At 37.9% G+C, this 18,832-nt stretch overlaps 1 protein-coding gene across 14 annotated transcripts in view; it reads right to left on the minus strand.

The window, feature by feature from the left end:
- Window positions 1-1,510: 1,510 nt before the first annotated feature.
- CYRIB (CYFIP related Rac1 interactor B) overlaps window positions 1,511-18,832 on the minus strand; it is a 175,266-nt gene continuing 157,944 nt past the window's right edge. For all 14 annotated transcript variants that reach the window (XM_031013744.3, XM_031013736.3, XM_031013740.3 and 11 more), the window contains 7 exons: window positions 15,584-15,720; window positions 14,235-14,312; window positions 12,123-12,239; window positions 10,814-10,893; window positions 9,246-9,372; window positions 6,809-6,879; window positions 1,511-2,254 (listed from right to left, as the gene is read on the minus strand). In XM_031013744.3, coding sequence (XP_030869604.1) covers window positions 2,191-2,254; window positions 6,809-6,879; window positions 9,246-9,372; window positions 10,814-10,893; window positions 12,123-12,239; window positions 14,235-14,312 — 537 coding nt within the window. In that variant the 5' untranslated portion in view covers window positions 15,584-15,720 and the 3' untranslated portion in view covers window positions 1,511-2,190. The remainder of the gene's footprint in view (window positions 2,255-6,808; window positions 6,880-9,245; window positions 9,373-10,813; window positions 10,894-12,122; window positions 12,240-14,234; window positions 14,313-15,583; window positions 15,721-18,832) is intronic.

Raw genomic sequence — 18,832 nt, forward strand, 5'->3', positions numbered from 1 at the left:
ACTGAAGGAAAATCAGACACGGCCCTTCTCTCAAGTTCACAGACTCTCCGGTATCCAGATACTACGGCTCTCATAGTATCAGAAAACACAGCCAAAAGCGCAGGTAAGTATCAGAGGTGTTTTACGAGATACATGTATCAGATTCTTAAGGCTGCTGTACCAAAATACCACAAACTGCATGGCTTAAAACAACAGAAATTTATTCCCTCACAATCCTGGAGGCCAGATGTCTGAAATCAAGATATTGGTAGGGTTGGTTCCTTCTCGAGACTCTGAGGGAGAATCTGTGACATGCTTGTTTTCCTAGCTTCTAGTGACTTCCTCCAATTCTTAGGGTTCTTTGGCTCATAGATACATTGCTCTAATCTCTGCCTCCATCTTCCCATGGCCTTCAGCTCTGTGTGTCTATTTCCCCTTCTTTTCTCTTATAAGAGCTAGTCATTGAATTTAGGGCCCACCCTACTACAGGTTGATCTCATTTCCAGGTCCTTGATTTCATCTGCAAAAACTTTTTCCAAATAACATCACACGTGCAGATTCCCAGTGAATGTATCTCCTGGGGGCCACTGTTCAGCCTATTACACTATTCTTAGAAGATGCCTAGAAGGATATGGCCAATGTTATCCAGAAGGCTTCATGAAGGAGGTAATAGAAGCTAACCCTTCAAAGATGAAAGTTGGCGTTCATTAGAGGGTCACAAGGGGAGGAAGGGAATGTTAGGTTCAGGGACCAGCCAGACCAGAGCTAAGGAAGTGACATCACATGCAACAATTTGTGAACAGCAAGCAGTAGGGCCTGGCTGCAGGACAGGGTGTGAAGTGGGGGAGCAGTGATCAGGAGGGCCAGAGAGATCAGCAGGGATGTGATCTTGAGAAGCCGTGTGTGCCATGATCTGGCCCTATTAATCCAGAAGGGTCTGATGGAAGCCTCTGTGATTCTCTTCCATGGTTAAACATTTTAATTGTATTATACCTCGGATATTCCTAAATATTTAAAACACTGGCATGGTTGAACTAGACAACCTTTAAGTAGTTTGTTCCAACCATGAGATTTAGATTTCATGATTTAGGTTTTATGATCTTAAACTGAAACATGTTAGTATTCTACCACTAGTGAGATCATGGCCTCTGCTTTTCTCCTGGGAAGTCCCTCTTATAATCACTCTCTTCCCAGGATTAAACGGCTACTCTGCCTTCATGTTGCTACCCGCTCCCCTGGAAATGGAGAATCAAGCAAGGATGCGGTTTTCCTTCCATTACTACATCCATACAAGAGTAAATCAAGAATAAAAGTCCAGTTAATGAAAAGATCATTGGTCTTAATATACTTAGCAAAATTTTAAAGGCAATTAAAAGTATATACATAGACAATGATCAAAATTCTAATGAAAAGACCCGGCTCTCCCCTAAAAGAAGAAAAAATCTTGTAATGTATATATGCATTCCATAAAAACATACATGGGGAAAACTTCAGAAGCCTAAAAACAAAACATCAGTAAACCAAGCCACACTTAGAAAAATGAAAGCTGATTTTTATTTTATCATCAACAGCCATTCTTTAGACATGAACATGCATACGTAATATTCTACGCACACATCACAGCTTTTAACGTTAGTTAATAAAGGTTAAACACACAACATACATCCTTACAAAAAAAGTCAAAATGCAAACTTAAAACTTTAAACAAAAGTATTACTAATTTAAAAAAAGTTTGTGTTGGGTACCATTTGTACAACACAGTTAATTTAAACATTTTCATTTTGGTTGCACATGAAAAAGGCGGCAGTAGAAAATAAAGTCATTGAGGGTTTTTAAATAGCAGAATAGGCAGTTTTGCCATGCAGGAGAAGCAATATTAAATATTAGTTTCAAAAAAAATCCACATTTAAAAATATTTAGTTCAAGTCACAGAATTTTTCTCAGTAGAGACCCCAATGCAATGCATAATTAGCTGCCTCAGATGGCCCGTTTGAAAGGATGATATCCCTTCAGAGTGTAACTTTACTGATTTTGGCACAGAAAAGAAGTCTTAAGAACAAGAACATGATTAAAAAAGAGGGAAGAGGAACAGAGGAAAGAAATAAAAGCAAGAATAAATGAGATAGTAATTGCAATCACTAAAAAACTGTGCATTCTCAGTCACTGCAGAATACTGTCTTCTGTCTACAGCAGGTGCTTATTCCAGAATTGTTATTGCAGCATGGATTTAATTTGCTTGGAGGTAGTCTCATCATTCAAATGTTTTGTTGTGTACCTAAAAAAAGAAAAGAAAGAAGATCAATTTTAGAAACTTAAAAAAGAATCAGCATCGGGTTCTCTAATTATGACAGGATGGAGAATTGGTCTCGGCAAAACTCACAAAATTATGGCTTCTCATTGTAGCTTTAACCCTGTTCAGGTTCTGCACAGCCTGTCATCCTCACCCCCTTTCTAACTGAATAGCCAGTAGCTGTTTAGTAGCTATTTAACTTAGTTACAACTACATTGCTGAAATGATTGGTTGACCTCTCAAGTAAACAATTAGCTGTAACTTCTCCCTCAGAAGAAAATGCTGTTCTATCCCAGAGGCTGGCAAATTATAGCCCATGGGCCATCCAATCCACCAATTTTTGTGTGGACTGTGAGCTAATTCTATTTTTTAACCTTTTGGATGACTGGGGGGCAAAGGAAGACAAAAAAAGAAATAGTAATATTTCATGTGTTATTGTGGAAATTCTATGAAATTCAAATTTCCGTGCTTACATATAAAAGTTTTACTGAAACACACCAAGTTGATTCATTCATGTATCATCTATGGTTACTTTCTTGTTATGGTGGCAGAGGTGAGGAGCTGTAACAGAAACCATGTGGCCCACAAGGCCTTTAATATCTACTTACTCTCCGGCTCTTTACAGAAAAGTGTTCCAACCCCTTTTCTATTCTGTATTTAAGATGCCTCAATTACTACAGCTGTTATATCTCTAAAATGTCTCAATTCTCCAAGTGCCTTATTTCTAGGCATGTGTTTTGCTACATGCATGCAAATCCAACATAAGAATCCAAAAAAGAATCACAAAGAGTGATTATTATAAAGATTCACAACAGTATTCCCTTAAACAGTAAAAATCCACTAAGCAAGCTTACTATGTCTCAGGCACTGTTCAAGGAGCTTACAACCTAGCAGACAGAGAAAGATAATGATACACTAATATTAGTGACAGGGTAAAGCCTAGCAGCAAAGGAGAGAAGTATAACAAGAAGAGGCTACATACAGAGACAGGAAAACACCATCTCACATGGACACCCAGAGGCCATACATAGTAAGGAGTTTGGAGATTATTTTAAGTGCAGTAAAAGCCAGTGGAGCATACTAAGCAGGAGAGGGGTGTGATGCCACTTAAGTTTTATCATTCTGGCTGTTGAGGTCAAGCTGTGGAGAACAGCAGGAGCAGCAGGGAGGCATTAAATAAGGGGGCTGTTACTCAGCACCAAGTGTGAGATAATCAGATGTCAAGGCTTGGGCCAGATTACATCAGCAATGGAGACAGGTGTTCAATGCGTGAATGTGGACTGTATTTTGGAGATAACCCAGACAGACAAATTTGGTTCACAAGAATTCCACATATAATCTTAAGGATTAGATCGTTTTTTCTAGGGAAAAGGTCTGGCTATATTACCCTGGTTGGCCTTCAATTCCTGGGCTCAAGCAATCCTCCTGCCTTGGGCTCACAAGTAGCTGGGATGACAGGTGTGTGCCACCATGCCCAGCTAGGACTACATCCTTTTCAGCAGGTCCACATAGATCTTTCTGTGTTTAAGAAATTTAAATCCAATTCCTATTAGGTTCATTTCAAATTAATTTAAAAACCGAAGAATGCTTATTAAGTACCTGATATACTGTCTACAATGTTACTGAGAAGTCACTCCCAAACTGTTCTCATGTTTTTGAATAGGTATCAGAGTGCCTGGCACATAACTGGTGCTCAATAAATACTTGCGGAAGGAAGACAAGATAAGCAGCCAGGTTGGAAAGAAAAAAAAAATCCATAAAGGAATATTGACATTAAATGCTAAGTGATGTCGCAAGGATTCAACCTTTTTGTTCTCTTTATGTAAAGTATACGCAATTACACGAAATCCTACAGATGTCTCGTAGTTCTCAAAATTCTTCATTTGTTTCTCCTCCACTTCTTTATACAACTAAATAGTAGAAAGAGCCAAGCAATGTGCACAGTAAAATTTCTACTGCAGAGTAGTGTACTATTCAAAGAGTGCTAAGTGTTTTCCTCTCTACCCATGACGCAAGTTCTCGCTCCTTCTGTGGGATGTGATCTTGGCTTCCTTCTTTGGACAAAGCCAATCCAGAGCACACTGCATCACCACACTCACTTATCAAGAAAAGGCCAATATTATCTAATATATGCGAAAATAAAACATGAAGATATATGGCATTATTTTCCTTTGTGCACAAAAACAAATTTTTTTCCAAGTGCGACTGTTTTACTAAAGAAAACCAATTATTATTTACCTTTACTCTTAAATTTAATAAAGAAGACAATTATCTACTACTGAATCTGAACTCCCAGCTCTCTTTTTTTCTTTCCCTCTTATGATTAAATGTATTTGGTTCCATTTTTCCACCTGCAAAATGGACATATGACTTGATGCCTTCTCTTAGTAGCACAGGAAGTTCTATATAAATAATTACTACAGAAAAGCATTCAAAACAAACATATACATACATATGGAACTATTCTCTCATTTAAAGTCTTTTGGTCTTTAAGTTCTATTTTTTGGAGGTGTGTAACACTCGTGTAGTACTTTTGGGGTTACAAAATGCTTTCTAAACATGTGCTCTCAGTAAAACATATTAAAGGCTAGATGGATTTACTTTAAGAAATATCTTTCAAAGTATCAGCATTATCTACATCAGCTAGGGTGTTTGTTTAAAAGGAAAGTGCCTGAGTCCCAAGTCAGACCTGATTTTGTTGTTTCTAAAAGCAACATTTTATTTTCTAGTTTCCATTATCTATTATAATAGGAAAGAAAATGTACCAAACTGACAGGTGACTCTTGCCTCCGTGGTGCTTTCCTTCCCTCCTCTCTCCCTCAAACACAGATTACTTTGTGGGAGACTTCAACCCTGTCTTTCACTCGCCATCACTGGTCTCCTCTGCTTTCATTCTAAGGAAAAGGAAACTGAACTACCCTTAAAGTGAAACGTAGATTCTGAGTTAGGCATACTACCTTCAAGCTCAAGAAAGAATCCTAAAACCTCCTAGATCTCAATTACCTTTAAGTTGTTAAAAAAGATTTCCTGCCACTTGCTGGCTTCAAAGAGCCTGACCAATCAGAAAGACAAAGTCTTGGGAGAAAAATCAGGTTGACTGAGACACAGGGGGTATTCAGAAAGAAACCAAGGAGGAAAGACTCATGATATCATTAAATATTGGCAAAACCACTGAAGTATGCATTGTAAAAACCCCAAGAATACATAATTCTAAAAACTAGGCTTATGGTTAAAATAGTTTGACATTATAAGGATTTTAAATTATGTTCCTTAATCTTGCTGATGTTCATTTAGAATAGATCACCTTTATTCAGGCTTATGCAACACTTTTCATAATCTTTTAAGAACTATTTTTAAACATTTTTTCATAATCTTAATAAAATCATTTGACAGTTCCGCTTAGCTGAAATGATACAGCCTACATTTTATGTGGTAAATATCATTATATAAATATTTCTGTGTTCATGTAATTTTTGTGTTTAAACCCCCAAAAAATCAAGTAATGGGACATCATCTTTTATGTCATGTGAATACTACCAATTAAATCTCTGTAGTCAAATGTTATAAAGTATTGAGATTTTCATTTAAAAATGTTCTAGCAGCTGGGCACAGTGGCTCATGCTGTAATCTCAGCACTTCGGGAGGCCGAGGTGGGTGGATCACTTGAGGTCAGGAGTTTGAGACCAGCCTGGCCAACATGGTGAAACGCCGTCTTTACTAAAAATACAAAATACAGGCACACGCCTGTGATCCCAGCTACTCGGGAGGCTGAGGCAGGAGAATCACTTGAACCCGGGAGGCCGAGGTTGCAATAAGCCAAGATCGTGCCACTGTACTCTAGCCTGGGTGACAGAGCGAGATTCCAACTCTAAATAAAGAAATAATGTTCTAGCATTTGTAGAAGTTTGAGCAACTAAATCAAGTAAAACTAATCTAAGAAAAGACATTAAATAATGACTACTTAATTTTTATTGTAGGAAATACATAAAAATAACAGAACACAAGTCTGAGCACAAATGTAATTACATTCTATTAAGAGGAAAGAGCTAGTTACAAGCCACTTTGTATGATATTATTTTGTAAAAAGATAACTACTACATAGAGCTATTACCTACATATGTAAAGAAAAAACTCTGGAAGGCTATATGCTAATAGTGGCTTATCTCAAAATGGTGAGATTACATTATTTCTTTTTATTTACATTTTCTTATGTTTTCTGAATTTTATTTATAACTGGTATATAATACTTTTATTACAAAAACAAGCAATCTGTTTGAAGAGAAGCAACAAGTAAAAGCCAAAATCTTCAACCAGAAAATGAAGCTGCTATTGTCATGCATCCCACACATTCCTCATCATAAAATACTGTAACCAGTGTTTGGAAGCAAGATCATCAATAAACAAAATAAGATCTTCATATTTCTAGATTGAACACTTATTTTTATATCCTATTCACACTTAACGCATTTTCTTTACATAAACATCGACCATTTTCCTTACAGATTTTTTCTGTACGTATGTACAGGTACATATACACACCTGAGAGCATTTAGAAGACCTTCTACACTGTTAGGAGGTTGGTCCTTAAGAACTTTGATACAACCTTTCATCTAAAGAAAAAGAAAACAGAAAAGGTAAAACAGCCATTTTTTTCATGTAACATTCCTTTTCAAAATAGTAAAATAAATCAAGACTATAACTATGGAACTCAAGAGATTACATACTATGTCAAATTAATTATTCTTAGAACAGAAAAAAACCCAAACTAAGAGTTATTATTCTCACTTAGTGAAAACAACATCTTTTTGAGAACAAAATCAGTCAAACTAATGTACCACACATGCAATGAAAAACAAAGGGTTTGCTAAGGGAAGACTTCTGGAAAAGGTGCTGAGTGGCGATTTAAAGGACAGAATGGGCTGGGCGCGGTGGCTCAGGCCTGTAATTCCAACACTTTGGGAGGCCAAGGCGGGCGGATCACAAGGTCAGGAGTTCGAGACCATCCTGCCTAACACAGTAAAACCCCGTCTCTACTAAAAATACAAAAAAATTAGCCAGGCGTGGTGGCGGGCGCCTGTAGTCCCAGCTACTCGGGAGGCTGAGGCAGGAGAATGGCGTGAACCCGGGAGGCAGAGCTTGCAGTGAGCCGAGATCGCACCACTGCACTCCAGCCTGGGTGACAGAGCGAGACTCCGTCACAAAAAATAAAATAAAATAAAAAATAAAGGACAGAATGAGTACGTTACTAAGGAAAAGAAGAGCTTTCAGGTAGAGAAACCTCACAGAGTAAAGTATCACACAGAGGATAGATAGGAATTTTTCAGCATTGCACCTGGAGTTATGAGAGGCTGAAAGCCAGGATGAGTCATATGAAGTGTTATGCCTGGCAGCAGGGGACTCACAGGTTATTTTAAAAGGTAACCACTTGATGACGATGGTATTTAAGATATATTAGCCTGGTTGTTATACAAAAGCGTAATACAGCAGAAAGAACACAGGCTTTGGAAGCCAGAGAAATGTGGGTTCTACCTTTTCTAGCAATTCTTTTTTTTTTTTGAGATGGAGTCTCGCTCTGTCACCCAGGCTGGAATGTAGTGGCGCAATCTTGGTTCACTGCAACCTCTGCCTCCTGGATTTAAGCGATTCTCCCACCTCAGCCTCCCGAGTAGCTGGGACTACAGATGTATGCCACCATACCCAGCTAATTTTTGTATTTTTTTTTAGTAGAGATGAGGTTTCACCATGTTGGACAGGCTGGTCTTGAACTCCTAACCTTAGGTGATCCGCCTACCTCGGCCTGCCAAAGTGCTGGGATTACAGGCATAAGCCACTGCACCCGGCCTACTAGCAATTCTATTACTTAATCTGCTAAACTTTAGTTGCCCTGTCAGTAAAGGGAGATGACACCTAAAAGAGTATTTTCAGAGTCACAAGGGAGAACAAACGTAAAACTCCTGGGACATGGCAACCATACGGTAAATATTAACTCATTTCTCTTTACATATGACAGGTGTACATGAAGGCAAGAAGCTTGGCTAGTAATCAGTAATCGAGATCCGAAATGCTAAGAGCCTAAACTAGCTATGAAAGGGAAACAGGAAGACAATTCTCACCCAACATTAATGAACTAGATGTGAGAGGTTGGGGAAAGAAACTACAAAGTAGAGAAATTAGAAAACTATGTCTAATACAAACTTTTACAGAGAGAAGAAAAGTCGAGAGCCAACTATAGTCACAAATTATTATGACTGGGTAGGGGAGGGGAAATACATAAAGTCTTCATCTTTTTCCACTGGAGCATCCTACTGGCTGTCTTTTTGATTTCAAGACAGGGTCTCTCTCTCACCCAGACTGAATGCAGTGGTGTGATCGTGGCTCACTGCAGGCTGGAACTCCTGGGCTCAAGGGATCCTCCCACTTCAGCCTCTCAACATAGCTGTGACTACCGATGTGTGTCACCACACCTGGCTAATTTTTCTTTTTTTTTGTAGAAATGGGGGTCTCACTATGCTGCCCAGGCTGGTCTTCTACTCCTGGGCTCAAGTGATCCTCCTGCTTCAGCCTGCCAAAGTGCTTGGGCTACAGGCATGAGCCAGCACGCCCAGCAGCACTACTGACTTTTTATATGCATTCTGAAATAAACATTTTATTTGAAATGGCCTTGGCCAAAGGAATTAAAGAACATGATTCAAAATTCCTTATATCTAATTATCTATTTATATTGCCAAATATGTAGTAGAAGCCTTCCAGGAGGTACTCATAGACAATATAGTCATCCTTTGATCATTCTATTCCACCTGAATACAGGCCACAAGAAAAACAGCACAGGGACAGAGGAGATGAAAGTCTACCATTTCACAAACTATAAATCTGAGTTTTGTGAGAGTCCGGTTTGCTGGCTCTTATCATAAAATAAAATCCTATGGTTTCCATGGAGAAACTCGTTTGAAATTATTTATATAAAACAATAACTTACATCAATTTTGGAAGTTTTAGCAAATGCTCCCACTGGATGTACGTGGTCATAGAGTATTATGACACCCACCATTACCCTCAAGCAGAATGACACTGTCTCTTCATTTGTAAATCTGCTTCTGTATTCCCTGAAGAGTAGATAAGATATGCATGGAAGAAGTGCATTACAAAATTCTTTTTAAAAACACACACACACAAGAAAACCCTCTTCTGAAATATTTTATTCAAATTTCTTTCCATTAGTTGAATGCAGTATGTTCACAAGTAGCCACACTGATACATTCAAATCTTATGTCTGTTTTCCTTTCCAAATCAACCCCCTGAAAGGGATACAAAATTCTTTAATGAGGTGATTCAACTTTCAGCTGATGCTGACCTGCCCCTTTGATCTCTAAAAGGGATACTAACATTATGCCCCTTACTCCACAATGAGATCCCCAGAGATATGAGAAGATGGTGAGTGGAGCAGTCATCACCCATGTATTCTGGTTTCTATAATATCTGCACCCACATTAGTGCATTGCTCCTCTGCTAGACCGATAGCAACAATTTTAGAGAATGGATGCTACGTAAAGGCTGTTAGCACCTATAGTGAAAAATCACTAGCTTAATAGAGCAAGCAGGTTTGCTATTTAGGTGCTAACTTGATCTAAATACATTATAGTATTACTGGATATCAATTTTACTAAAACTCAATCATATTCTCCTCTCATTTGTGAAAAAGAAAATTGAACTTTTATCTATATATAGAAGGCAGTATATCATAGCGGAAAGAGTACGGAACCAGGATAGAGACATCCAAGCACATGGATAGTGTCCCTTCATTTCCCAGGACCTCACTCCCTGAAGTTGGTGGTGGAGGGAAGGAAGACGATTATGATGATCGTTGCCCTCCTATTTCATAAGGTTTTCCAATGAGATGATGTACAGTATAGTGCTTTGGACCATCATATATGTGGCCCATTGTTGACCAAAACGTCATTAAGCAGCACAGGACTGTATTTATTATTCTGGAATCCAGGAGGGATTCTTTCTGCCTGCTAACAGGAAAAATCCAGCCAGGACACACTGTATCATACATCATAAATGTTTAGAGAGGAGAGGAAAAAAAACAGAATTCAGGTTTGTGTTGGAAAAACAAAAAAAGAGTGACAATTAATAATTGAGAGAAAAAGGGATAAACAGAAGAATAATTCCAGCCCTTTGGCAAAAGGGTAAGATTCTTTACTAAATATGGAAAAAGAACATTTATGGTAAGTATAACCAAGGAACTTTAAAGTTCTTCTCCTACATCCCAGCCTCCAAAAAACCACCACCACATTTCTGTTCTGAGAAGAGAACTAAGAGTCTGAGTCAGTCTGAGTGGTCTGAGGTACCTGAAGACCAACTACCTCTATTTTATACTTAACCAGAAGTTACGTTAAATAGCCAAATTATTTTAAGTTTGTTCATATATTAACATTCAATATTTGGAATATACTTACTTTCCACCTTCCAGATAAAACATGTTTTGAAATATCAGTCATCTCAACAGCACTGTTAAAGTGAAAAAGATCAGCTGATACTCACGGTGTTTCCAGCATGACTCTGCATACACTAGCCATTGTGCTTAAACAATCTGTGGTATTTTCTATTGGTAAATTTTTATTCTGTAGAAGTATATGAAGAACAAAAAAAGTAAAAGTAACAAACGTTATTACTTCAGCACAATTTAAAATTTAGCGTAATATGAAAAATTAGCAACTTTAAAACCTGGTAGGAACCTAATTTTCTAAATAATGTACTAGACTCTAAGCAACTGTTCCAAGCACTGGGGATACAGCTATGAGCAAGACAGTGAAGGCAGGACTCTTCTGAAAGGCATCTGCATTCCAGCAATGTAAGAACAACTGCAACAATGCAGACAGGGGGTCAAAGGTATAGAGTTTTATAGGCTATGAAATAGTTGGATTTTATCCTAAGGGTACTAGGAAGTCACTGGGAACATTTTACATGGTTTATGTTTTAAGATTACTTGGTTGCTCTATGGAGAAAGGACTATATTGGGGCAAGAGTGGAGGAAGTAAGAATGGTCAGGACACGAATGCAGTAATCCAGATGAGAAGTCTGATGTGGCTGGTGGCAAGAAAGTAACTTAAGTTTTCAGATTCATGATATATCAGTATTTTGGAGGGAAAGCCAATGAGACTGTTTGATGGAATACATGTAGGGAGTGAGGTATAGAAAGGAATTTAGGATGATGGCCAGGCGCGGTGGCTCATGCCTATAATCCCAGCACTTTGGGAGGCCGAGGCAGGCAGATCACCTGAGGTCGGGAGTTCGAGACCAGCCTGACCAACATGCAGAAACCCCATCTCTACTAAAAATACAAAATTAGCCGGGAGTGGTGGCACATGCCTGTAACCCCAGCTACCAGGGAGGTTGAGGCAGAAGAATCGCTTGAACCCGGGAGGCGGAGTTTGTGGCGAGCTGAGATCGCGCCATTGCACTCCAGCCTGGGCAACAAGAGTGAAACTCTGTCTCAAAAAAAAAAAAGAAAGGAATTTAGGATGACATAAGTTGTAAGTTTTTGCCGGCACTGGTACTGTTAATTGAGAAAGCAAAAACTAAAGAAAGGGCAGGGTTAGAAAACGCAACCCAGAGTTTGGTTTGGCCGTGCCATCAGCTATCACTGAGGTGTCCACCATCCCTCCAGAGAAACTGCAAATACGTGGACAGGTGTGCACATCGGGGCCTCAGAAAAAAGTGAGGACTCAACACATACATCTGGGAGTCTGCTGGTTTCAAGATGGTATTTAATGTCTTGGGCTTGCTGATATCACGTCTGCCAACAGGGGGATAAATAACAACACAGAGTACCTGCCTAGGCAATGCTTACCTCTGATACAAATTTTGTTGTGGCATCACTCAAGGTTTTCAGCATTGGAGTTGCCTCAGCATAAAACAAAGACATTCGATTTGCCAATTCATTATTTACTTCATTTTCTCCTTCTGCCTGTGGGGAAGGTAAAAGCACTGGATGTTAGTTCACAAATTATTACATACAATAACAATTATAAAAGGACCCAGGCAGGGTGCCTGCCTCAATTACATTTTAGACTCTCATGTATCGATAATACTTAAATATTCTTTTTAAAAAAAAAGTTATTTTTTTTAAAAAAAGATTAACCTCTTCAAAAATATTTTAAATGGTATTAAAGAATTTAAATAAAACCTTGATGAACTGTCTACCACATACAAGAGATTCTAAATGTTATGGAGGACAGAAAAATGATTATAAAATTGTACCCTGTCCTCCATTATGAACAATAAATATCCATACAACATCCACAGTAAGATTCTAACAGGTGATTACACAAAAAGGGAGTCAGAGGAACATTAAGTTGGAACAGAAGAAACTAAGGAGAAGAAGAGTTATCCTTTTGCAGGTCATATTGGGCAGGTAAACAAGGTATTCCAATCTGGCAAGGGAAAGAGTATGTGTTCAAATGATTCCCTAAAGAGTAATTCAGCATATTCAGTGTAATAAGGGGCTGCAACCAATGAAAGATACAGGTTGGGGTCAGACTGTATAGTGCCAATAAATGTTAGCTTAAGTTCATATTTTTCTTCCATATGGAATGGGGAGCCATTTAGTGTGTTAGATGAAAGGAATGACAACTAAGTCAATTTCCTAAAGAAAATTAACTGATGATCGTGGGCAGATTGTACCAAAATGGAAAAAGACTTGCAGGTCCAAAAATGAGTTATGCTGTGCAGAGTGACTGCCAGAAAGAGTGGGAATTAGGCTCTCTGTTGGAACAGTGGGAGGAGGAGATGGAAAGGGGGATGGAGAAGACATTTCAGAGATATTTCACTTGAAAAAAATTGGATTTTACCTGTAATTATTGAGGGTAAAAGGGAGAACCAAGATGACTAATGTCTTTAGCCTTAAGTGATGGCAAGGATGGGTATAGCATAGGATTGGCTGCTTTGCTTTTTGCTTTTACCTTATTTTACATGGTAGGTATGAAAAAGACAGATGTTAAGGTCAGTCTCACACAAGGAACTGGTCTATGCAAAAATCAAATTGATGCAAATTACAGATGTTTCATAAAGAGGAATCTTTTCCTCCAACTCAGTGCCTTAGTGCAAGTGCTTCCTAAAATATTTTTTCAAGGAAAAAGAAAATGAATGATAGTCTTTGATATATATATTTTAAATCTCTTATGCCACTTATTACTCCTTACATAGTTACAGTATTTCTCTATTAAACTATCTATTTGAAACAAGGGTTGATCTTTGAAATTTTTCAGACCAATTATAAGGTTCTCAGAAACACAGAGAACAAGTTAATATTTTCTTCCGCTCTAGTTTTACTTATGGTATTTAGTTCCTTGGAGGTAGAAAAGAGTAATAAACAGCTTAAGAGGAGGATGGTAAGAAGTTAACAGACCGAAAGAAGCCAGAAGAAATGCTATACTAGCCAAGGAGCAGGCACAAAGCCATTTTCTCAAACAGCTATATCAGGCACAGATGTGTTAACAGGCCATGACCTCACTATCACCTCTTGCCAGCATTAACCATTAATTTCTTGGAGGAAAACTGACTTGGGTTCAAGATTTCTCTCCAAGAAATTAACCCACGTCAATTTCTCTCCAAGACTCTTCCATTCTAAGAATATGGAGACAAAAAGCTCGTAACTATGAATTCACAGAATTTCTGTACAGTTAAAATGAGAGTACATCACGAAATTTTATAAGGATCAACGTTATACAGATAAGCAATTTTGTTGAAGTACTTGTGGGAATTTAAGAGACTGTGAAGAAAAACAGGTAAACACCATATGGTTTGTTACAGTTTGCTTTTCCTCCTACAGCTATGGCTGCCCATAATTACTAACTTTATTACTAGCTTTAACACTATCTGAATGAAGAAACAAAATAATAAAATGAACAGGCTGAGCACTAAGTTACTCTTACCATCCCCCTAATTCAAAGCATTAACTTACCGGTACATTGTTAATCCTCATACGACTCAATGTTCTTCTATAATAGCTGAAATCATTCTGTATGGCAGGATTTGTCATCTGAAGAAGACAGTTGTGGAAAAAAAGGTTATGTACTAAATGCTAATGTAAAAAATTAAGTAAAAAATCTTTAGTTTTAGTTAGTATAAAACATTCCATAATTCATAGTATCATTTTAAGACTAGCACTGGTATAATCCAAGGTGGCTTATAACTGTATTCAGTCCTTACTGAACATATAAAACGGAAGACCACAGACAGTATACTTTCCCTTTTCTTTTCAGTTAATTTCAGGTAATGTACTAAAAGCTTGTTTATCAAATAAACAAAAACAAAAAGGACTGTTTAGGCACTTGTTTTTAGTTATTACGATAAAAGTATGTAGATATGGTCAACAGAGCAATCCTCAAACTAGAATTTTACATACAAATCTGACTGCGATACAATTATAAAATGCTGAAGTTTGGAATCCAGCTCTTCCATTTTCTAGACAGGGTACCAGAGGCCCTGAAAAATCAAAGGACCTGCCCAACGTCTCATGACTAGGGTTACTGTGGCAGAGTATAAACTGGAACTCAGGTCTCTTGATATGAGACCTAGTGCTTATTCCTTTACATTCATTCTTTTTAACAACAAGGTATTTATAGTTCCAAACACTATAAACAATGACGGAAGAAAAAAGAAACAGAAAGGAAGAAAGCGGGAAAGGAGGAAGGGAGAAAAAAGAAATTTTAGCAACATTTTAATATAAAAGAATGTTGAAAAAATGGGGGTAGAGGGTGTGAGCAGAAAAGAAAAAGTATTAGAAAAAAAGCTCAACATTTTGTTTCGGAGATTAATTTTTAAACAAGGTTAAATGAAGACTGCTGAGACATGTGGATCACCTGAGGTCAGGAGTTCGAGATCAGCCTGGCCAACACGGTGAAACCCCGTTTCTACTAAAAATCCAAAAATTAGCCAGGCGTGCTGGCACATGCCTGTAATCCCACCTACTCGGGAGGTTGAGGTGGGAGAATCACTTGAGCCCAGGAGGCAGAGGTTGCAGTGAGCTGAGATCACGCCACTGCACTCCACCCTGAGTGACAAAGCAAGGTTCTTCCTCAAAAAAAAAAAAAAAAAAAAAAAAAAAGGATTGAGATGAATACTCAGTAATTTGCTCTTTGCCATGTATCAAAAGACCCATCATAATTTCTAAATCCAGCTTTGCATTTTTATTAAGGTCTAGCAGACATCATTTAAATACATTTTAACAATATTTCCCGGCTCTTCCTCCTAGTACTCATTAAAAGATTCATGATTTTCGTAACAATCAGGGCCAACAGATAATTCTACCTTGAGTTCATCAAACCGGAGTGTGAAATGAAGAATTTCTGCAAACTGTTTAGCAAGAGCCTGCTCTCGCTCTAGATGCTGGGTGGGAGAATATGGGGTACTTGTTAAGGCTCCCAGAAGACCTCTTAATGCTGCTTCTAAAGAAAAAAATTGAAAAAAACATTAAGTTGTTTGTATCTGTGTGATATTTGTTTATTAAAAAGTGAACAATTCATAAATGTTAATTCCCAGAAAAGTTCTCTTTAAAAAACAGATGATCTAAACATAATAAAACTAACTAAGAAGTTTAAACGTTGCCATTGCTAATGTACTACACACATTCTGAATACTATTTAACAGAATAAAAACCTTAAAGGGACTAATTCAAGGGTTTATAATTCTGTAAACCCAGATTGAAAATAGTGCAGAAGTGAATTTGAATTCAACACCAAAGGGCAAGTTTTATAATCACTTCACACAGTGTGGAATTTGGTTTTATGAAATGGTAACTATTATCTACAACTGAGTAACTTTCTTCAATGGCACTGGGTCCACACTGTCTGTATATGCCTATGAATCAATTACCAATTTCTCATACTTTGAATACATCATTTATTTATAACCACAAACTGTTTGCTTTCAGCTACTAAAGTAGAACAAAATATGTGGTTCAATAAGCTTCTTGTCTTAGAACTTGACATTTCAAGACTACAATATAAATATTCTAATTCATTATGTGAGCAAAATGGTCCCTTTGGAAATAAGTGCTACTTTTGGGATGCCAGGCTAATAAATACCATGTTTGATAATGGAAATACTAAATACTAATACTAATATTAAATACTAAATACTAATATTTCATTTCAATATTTCAAAAAGCCATAGAAATCAAATGAATTCAGTTACAGATCACAGAACTGGAAAATGCTGCTAGATTCTGGTCAGAGAAAATAAGAGCTTACAGAGTTAAACTATGATCTGATGTTAATAAATGTCAGATTAATAAATATTAATGATAAATTTAAAACTTTATGTCAGGTCATCAGCCCGTAACTTTAAAAAAAACCCAGTTTTCCCATTTATGAAGATTTACATATGAGTCAACATCTACTGTACACTGAATATAGTCTCCCATTTGATTTTTACCATCAACTATGACATGGTCATTCCAGATGGATCAAATGAGTTTCAAAGAGCTTAGAGCCCAAAGTTATAGCTAGTAAATGCTAGGTATTTCTGACTCCAAAGCCCTATTCTTTCTACCACAATAAACTGTCTCTGAAATAAAGCAACATTGTACGTAGCCTCTGTAACCTTATAAAACATTAACCTCCTGATTACTACCAATAGTACCAATTACTTCTGTAACCCTACAAAACATTAATCTACTGATTAAAAACAATAGTAGGTACTTCCTGTGTGTCTGTCAGATACCAGGTACTGAACTATCTCTTCACAGACATTATTTCTCATCCATATAATAACTCTAAATGACAGCTATTATCCTTTTTTTTCCAGTAAGTCTGAAAATGTACTGACTGGCTACTCTGTGCCAAGCACTGGGAAAATGGATGTAGACAGACATGCTCCCTGTGCCCATATGGAGCCTTATTATATAGAGAGAAGACAGACAAATGATTACAGTTGTGATATGTGCTGAAAATAAGTACAGTGGAAAGGTATAAAAATAAGACCTCACCTAATGGAAGGCCCAGGAAAAGATCTCCCTGAATAAGTGACTCCTGGACTGAGACTGAAGTATGTAGTAAGGATGAACATGAGTTTGCAGACGGAAAGGCAGGGAGACAGACCCTGAACTGAGAAGAGCATGACATACTTGAGGAACTGCAACACCACCAATATAGGAGCACAGACGGCAAGGAGGAGGGTAACCAGGACTAAGATGATTCATACACATATAATTTGTGGAACACATTAAGTACTTGGGCTTTGGCATCCTAATGTCCCTAGAGAAATCATTTAAGCAGAGGAGTGGCGTCAGCAGATTTGCATTTTAAAATGCTACTTCATTTGCAGTGTGGAGCACGGACTGTAGGGGTATGGATGGTGTATCGAGGTGTAACAGTGGATGTGAAGAAGATCAATTAAAAGTCAAACATTTTGGGTTATATTTTAAAAATGTTTACTTCTCCCAAGATTCATTCTTTCTGTTGGTGTTAACTGGAAAACTAAGTAAGAGAGACACCGAACAGAAAAAAACATTTTTACAAAATATTATTATACTCTGTTAAAGAAAAAAAGAAAAATGCATCTGCCTAGACTTTATCAAGTCTCAGGGTTAATTTCAGCATTCCAAGTTCTCTACCACTTTTGGGACTGGAGTCAGGTCGCTTGACTAAGTTGGGATGGTCAGTGACCAGCAGTTGCAGAACTTTTGTCTATGAATGGCTGAGGCCCTCAATGGTAGATCTACGTTGAAAGGGAAGCTCAAGATGATAAAACTGCTAATCTGCCTTTGAAGCAGCTAGATCAGCCTCACCCTGCAGGCCTGTGCTGGCACAAGTCAGTCCTACTAGCCTACAATGCTCTGTCTCAAGAGAGAAACTGGAGACAATCCCACAGAAAATGTCCCAGAGGTCTCTGGATGAGTTGGAGAGAAAGAGAGGACAAAGAAAAGATGCCTGGGATTGGACTCAGATGAAGCTCCTAAAATAAAACCATGAGATTATGATTTTTTAAAAAGCAGATGACCAGGAGAAAATTAATAGTCTATTAAGCCCTAAGTTCTGGAAGAACCAAAGGAAGCTGGCAGATGAGTGCAGGAGCCAAAACCATAGAAGGAGGTTGCAAGGAAAAGACAACTAGAAGGAATGATAAAGATGACAAATCAGTCCACAAGCTAGGACAGGGAAGAATAACTAGTTGATTAAGAAGAGGAGGCCCCTGGGGAGAGTTTCCCTATAGAGACAACAGTCGTTTATTCTCATCAACTGCCATCTATCTACTCTCAAACTCTCAGAAGAGAACCTGAGGACATGGATTCTAAAGGATTTAAGACAACCAAGAGTCATGACCACAATTACGGTGGGCATTTGGGGCCTTTAAAATACATTTTGATAAATTCTGCCCAGTGAAAAGAAGCTAACATGTTGACTTACTCATTATGACCCTTGGAGGCAGTCCCTAATGTAAGCCCCTAAAGCATGAGCAAGACTGAGGAGAGACAAAGCAGTTTGTCCTACTGCCTGACCATACAACCTTCCTTCAACAGGAGGGGCTCCAAGGCCTCAGAACAAAACAAGCAAGTAT

Source organism: Gorilla gorilla, chromosome 7, assembly GCF_029281585.2.
Source record: "Gorilla gorilla gorilla isolate KB3781 chromosome 7, NHGRI_mGorGor1-v2.1_pri, whole genome shotgun sequence".
Lineage (NCBI taxonomy): Eukaryota > Metazoa > Chordata > Mammalia > Primates > Hominidae > Gorilla > Gorilla gorilla.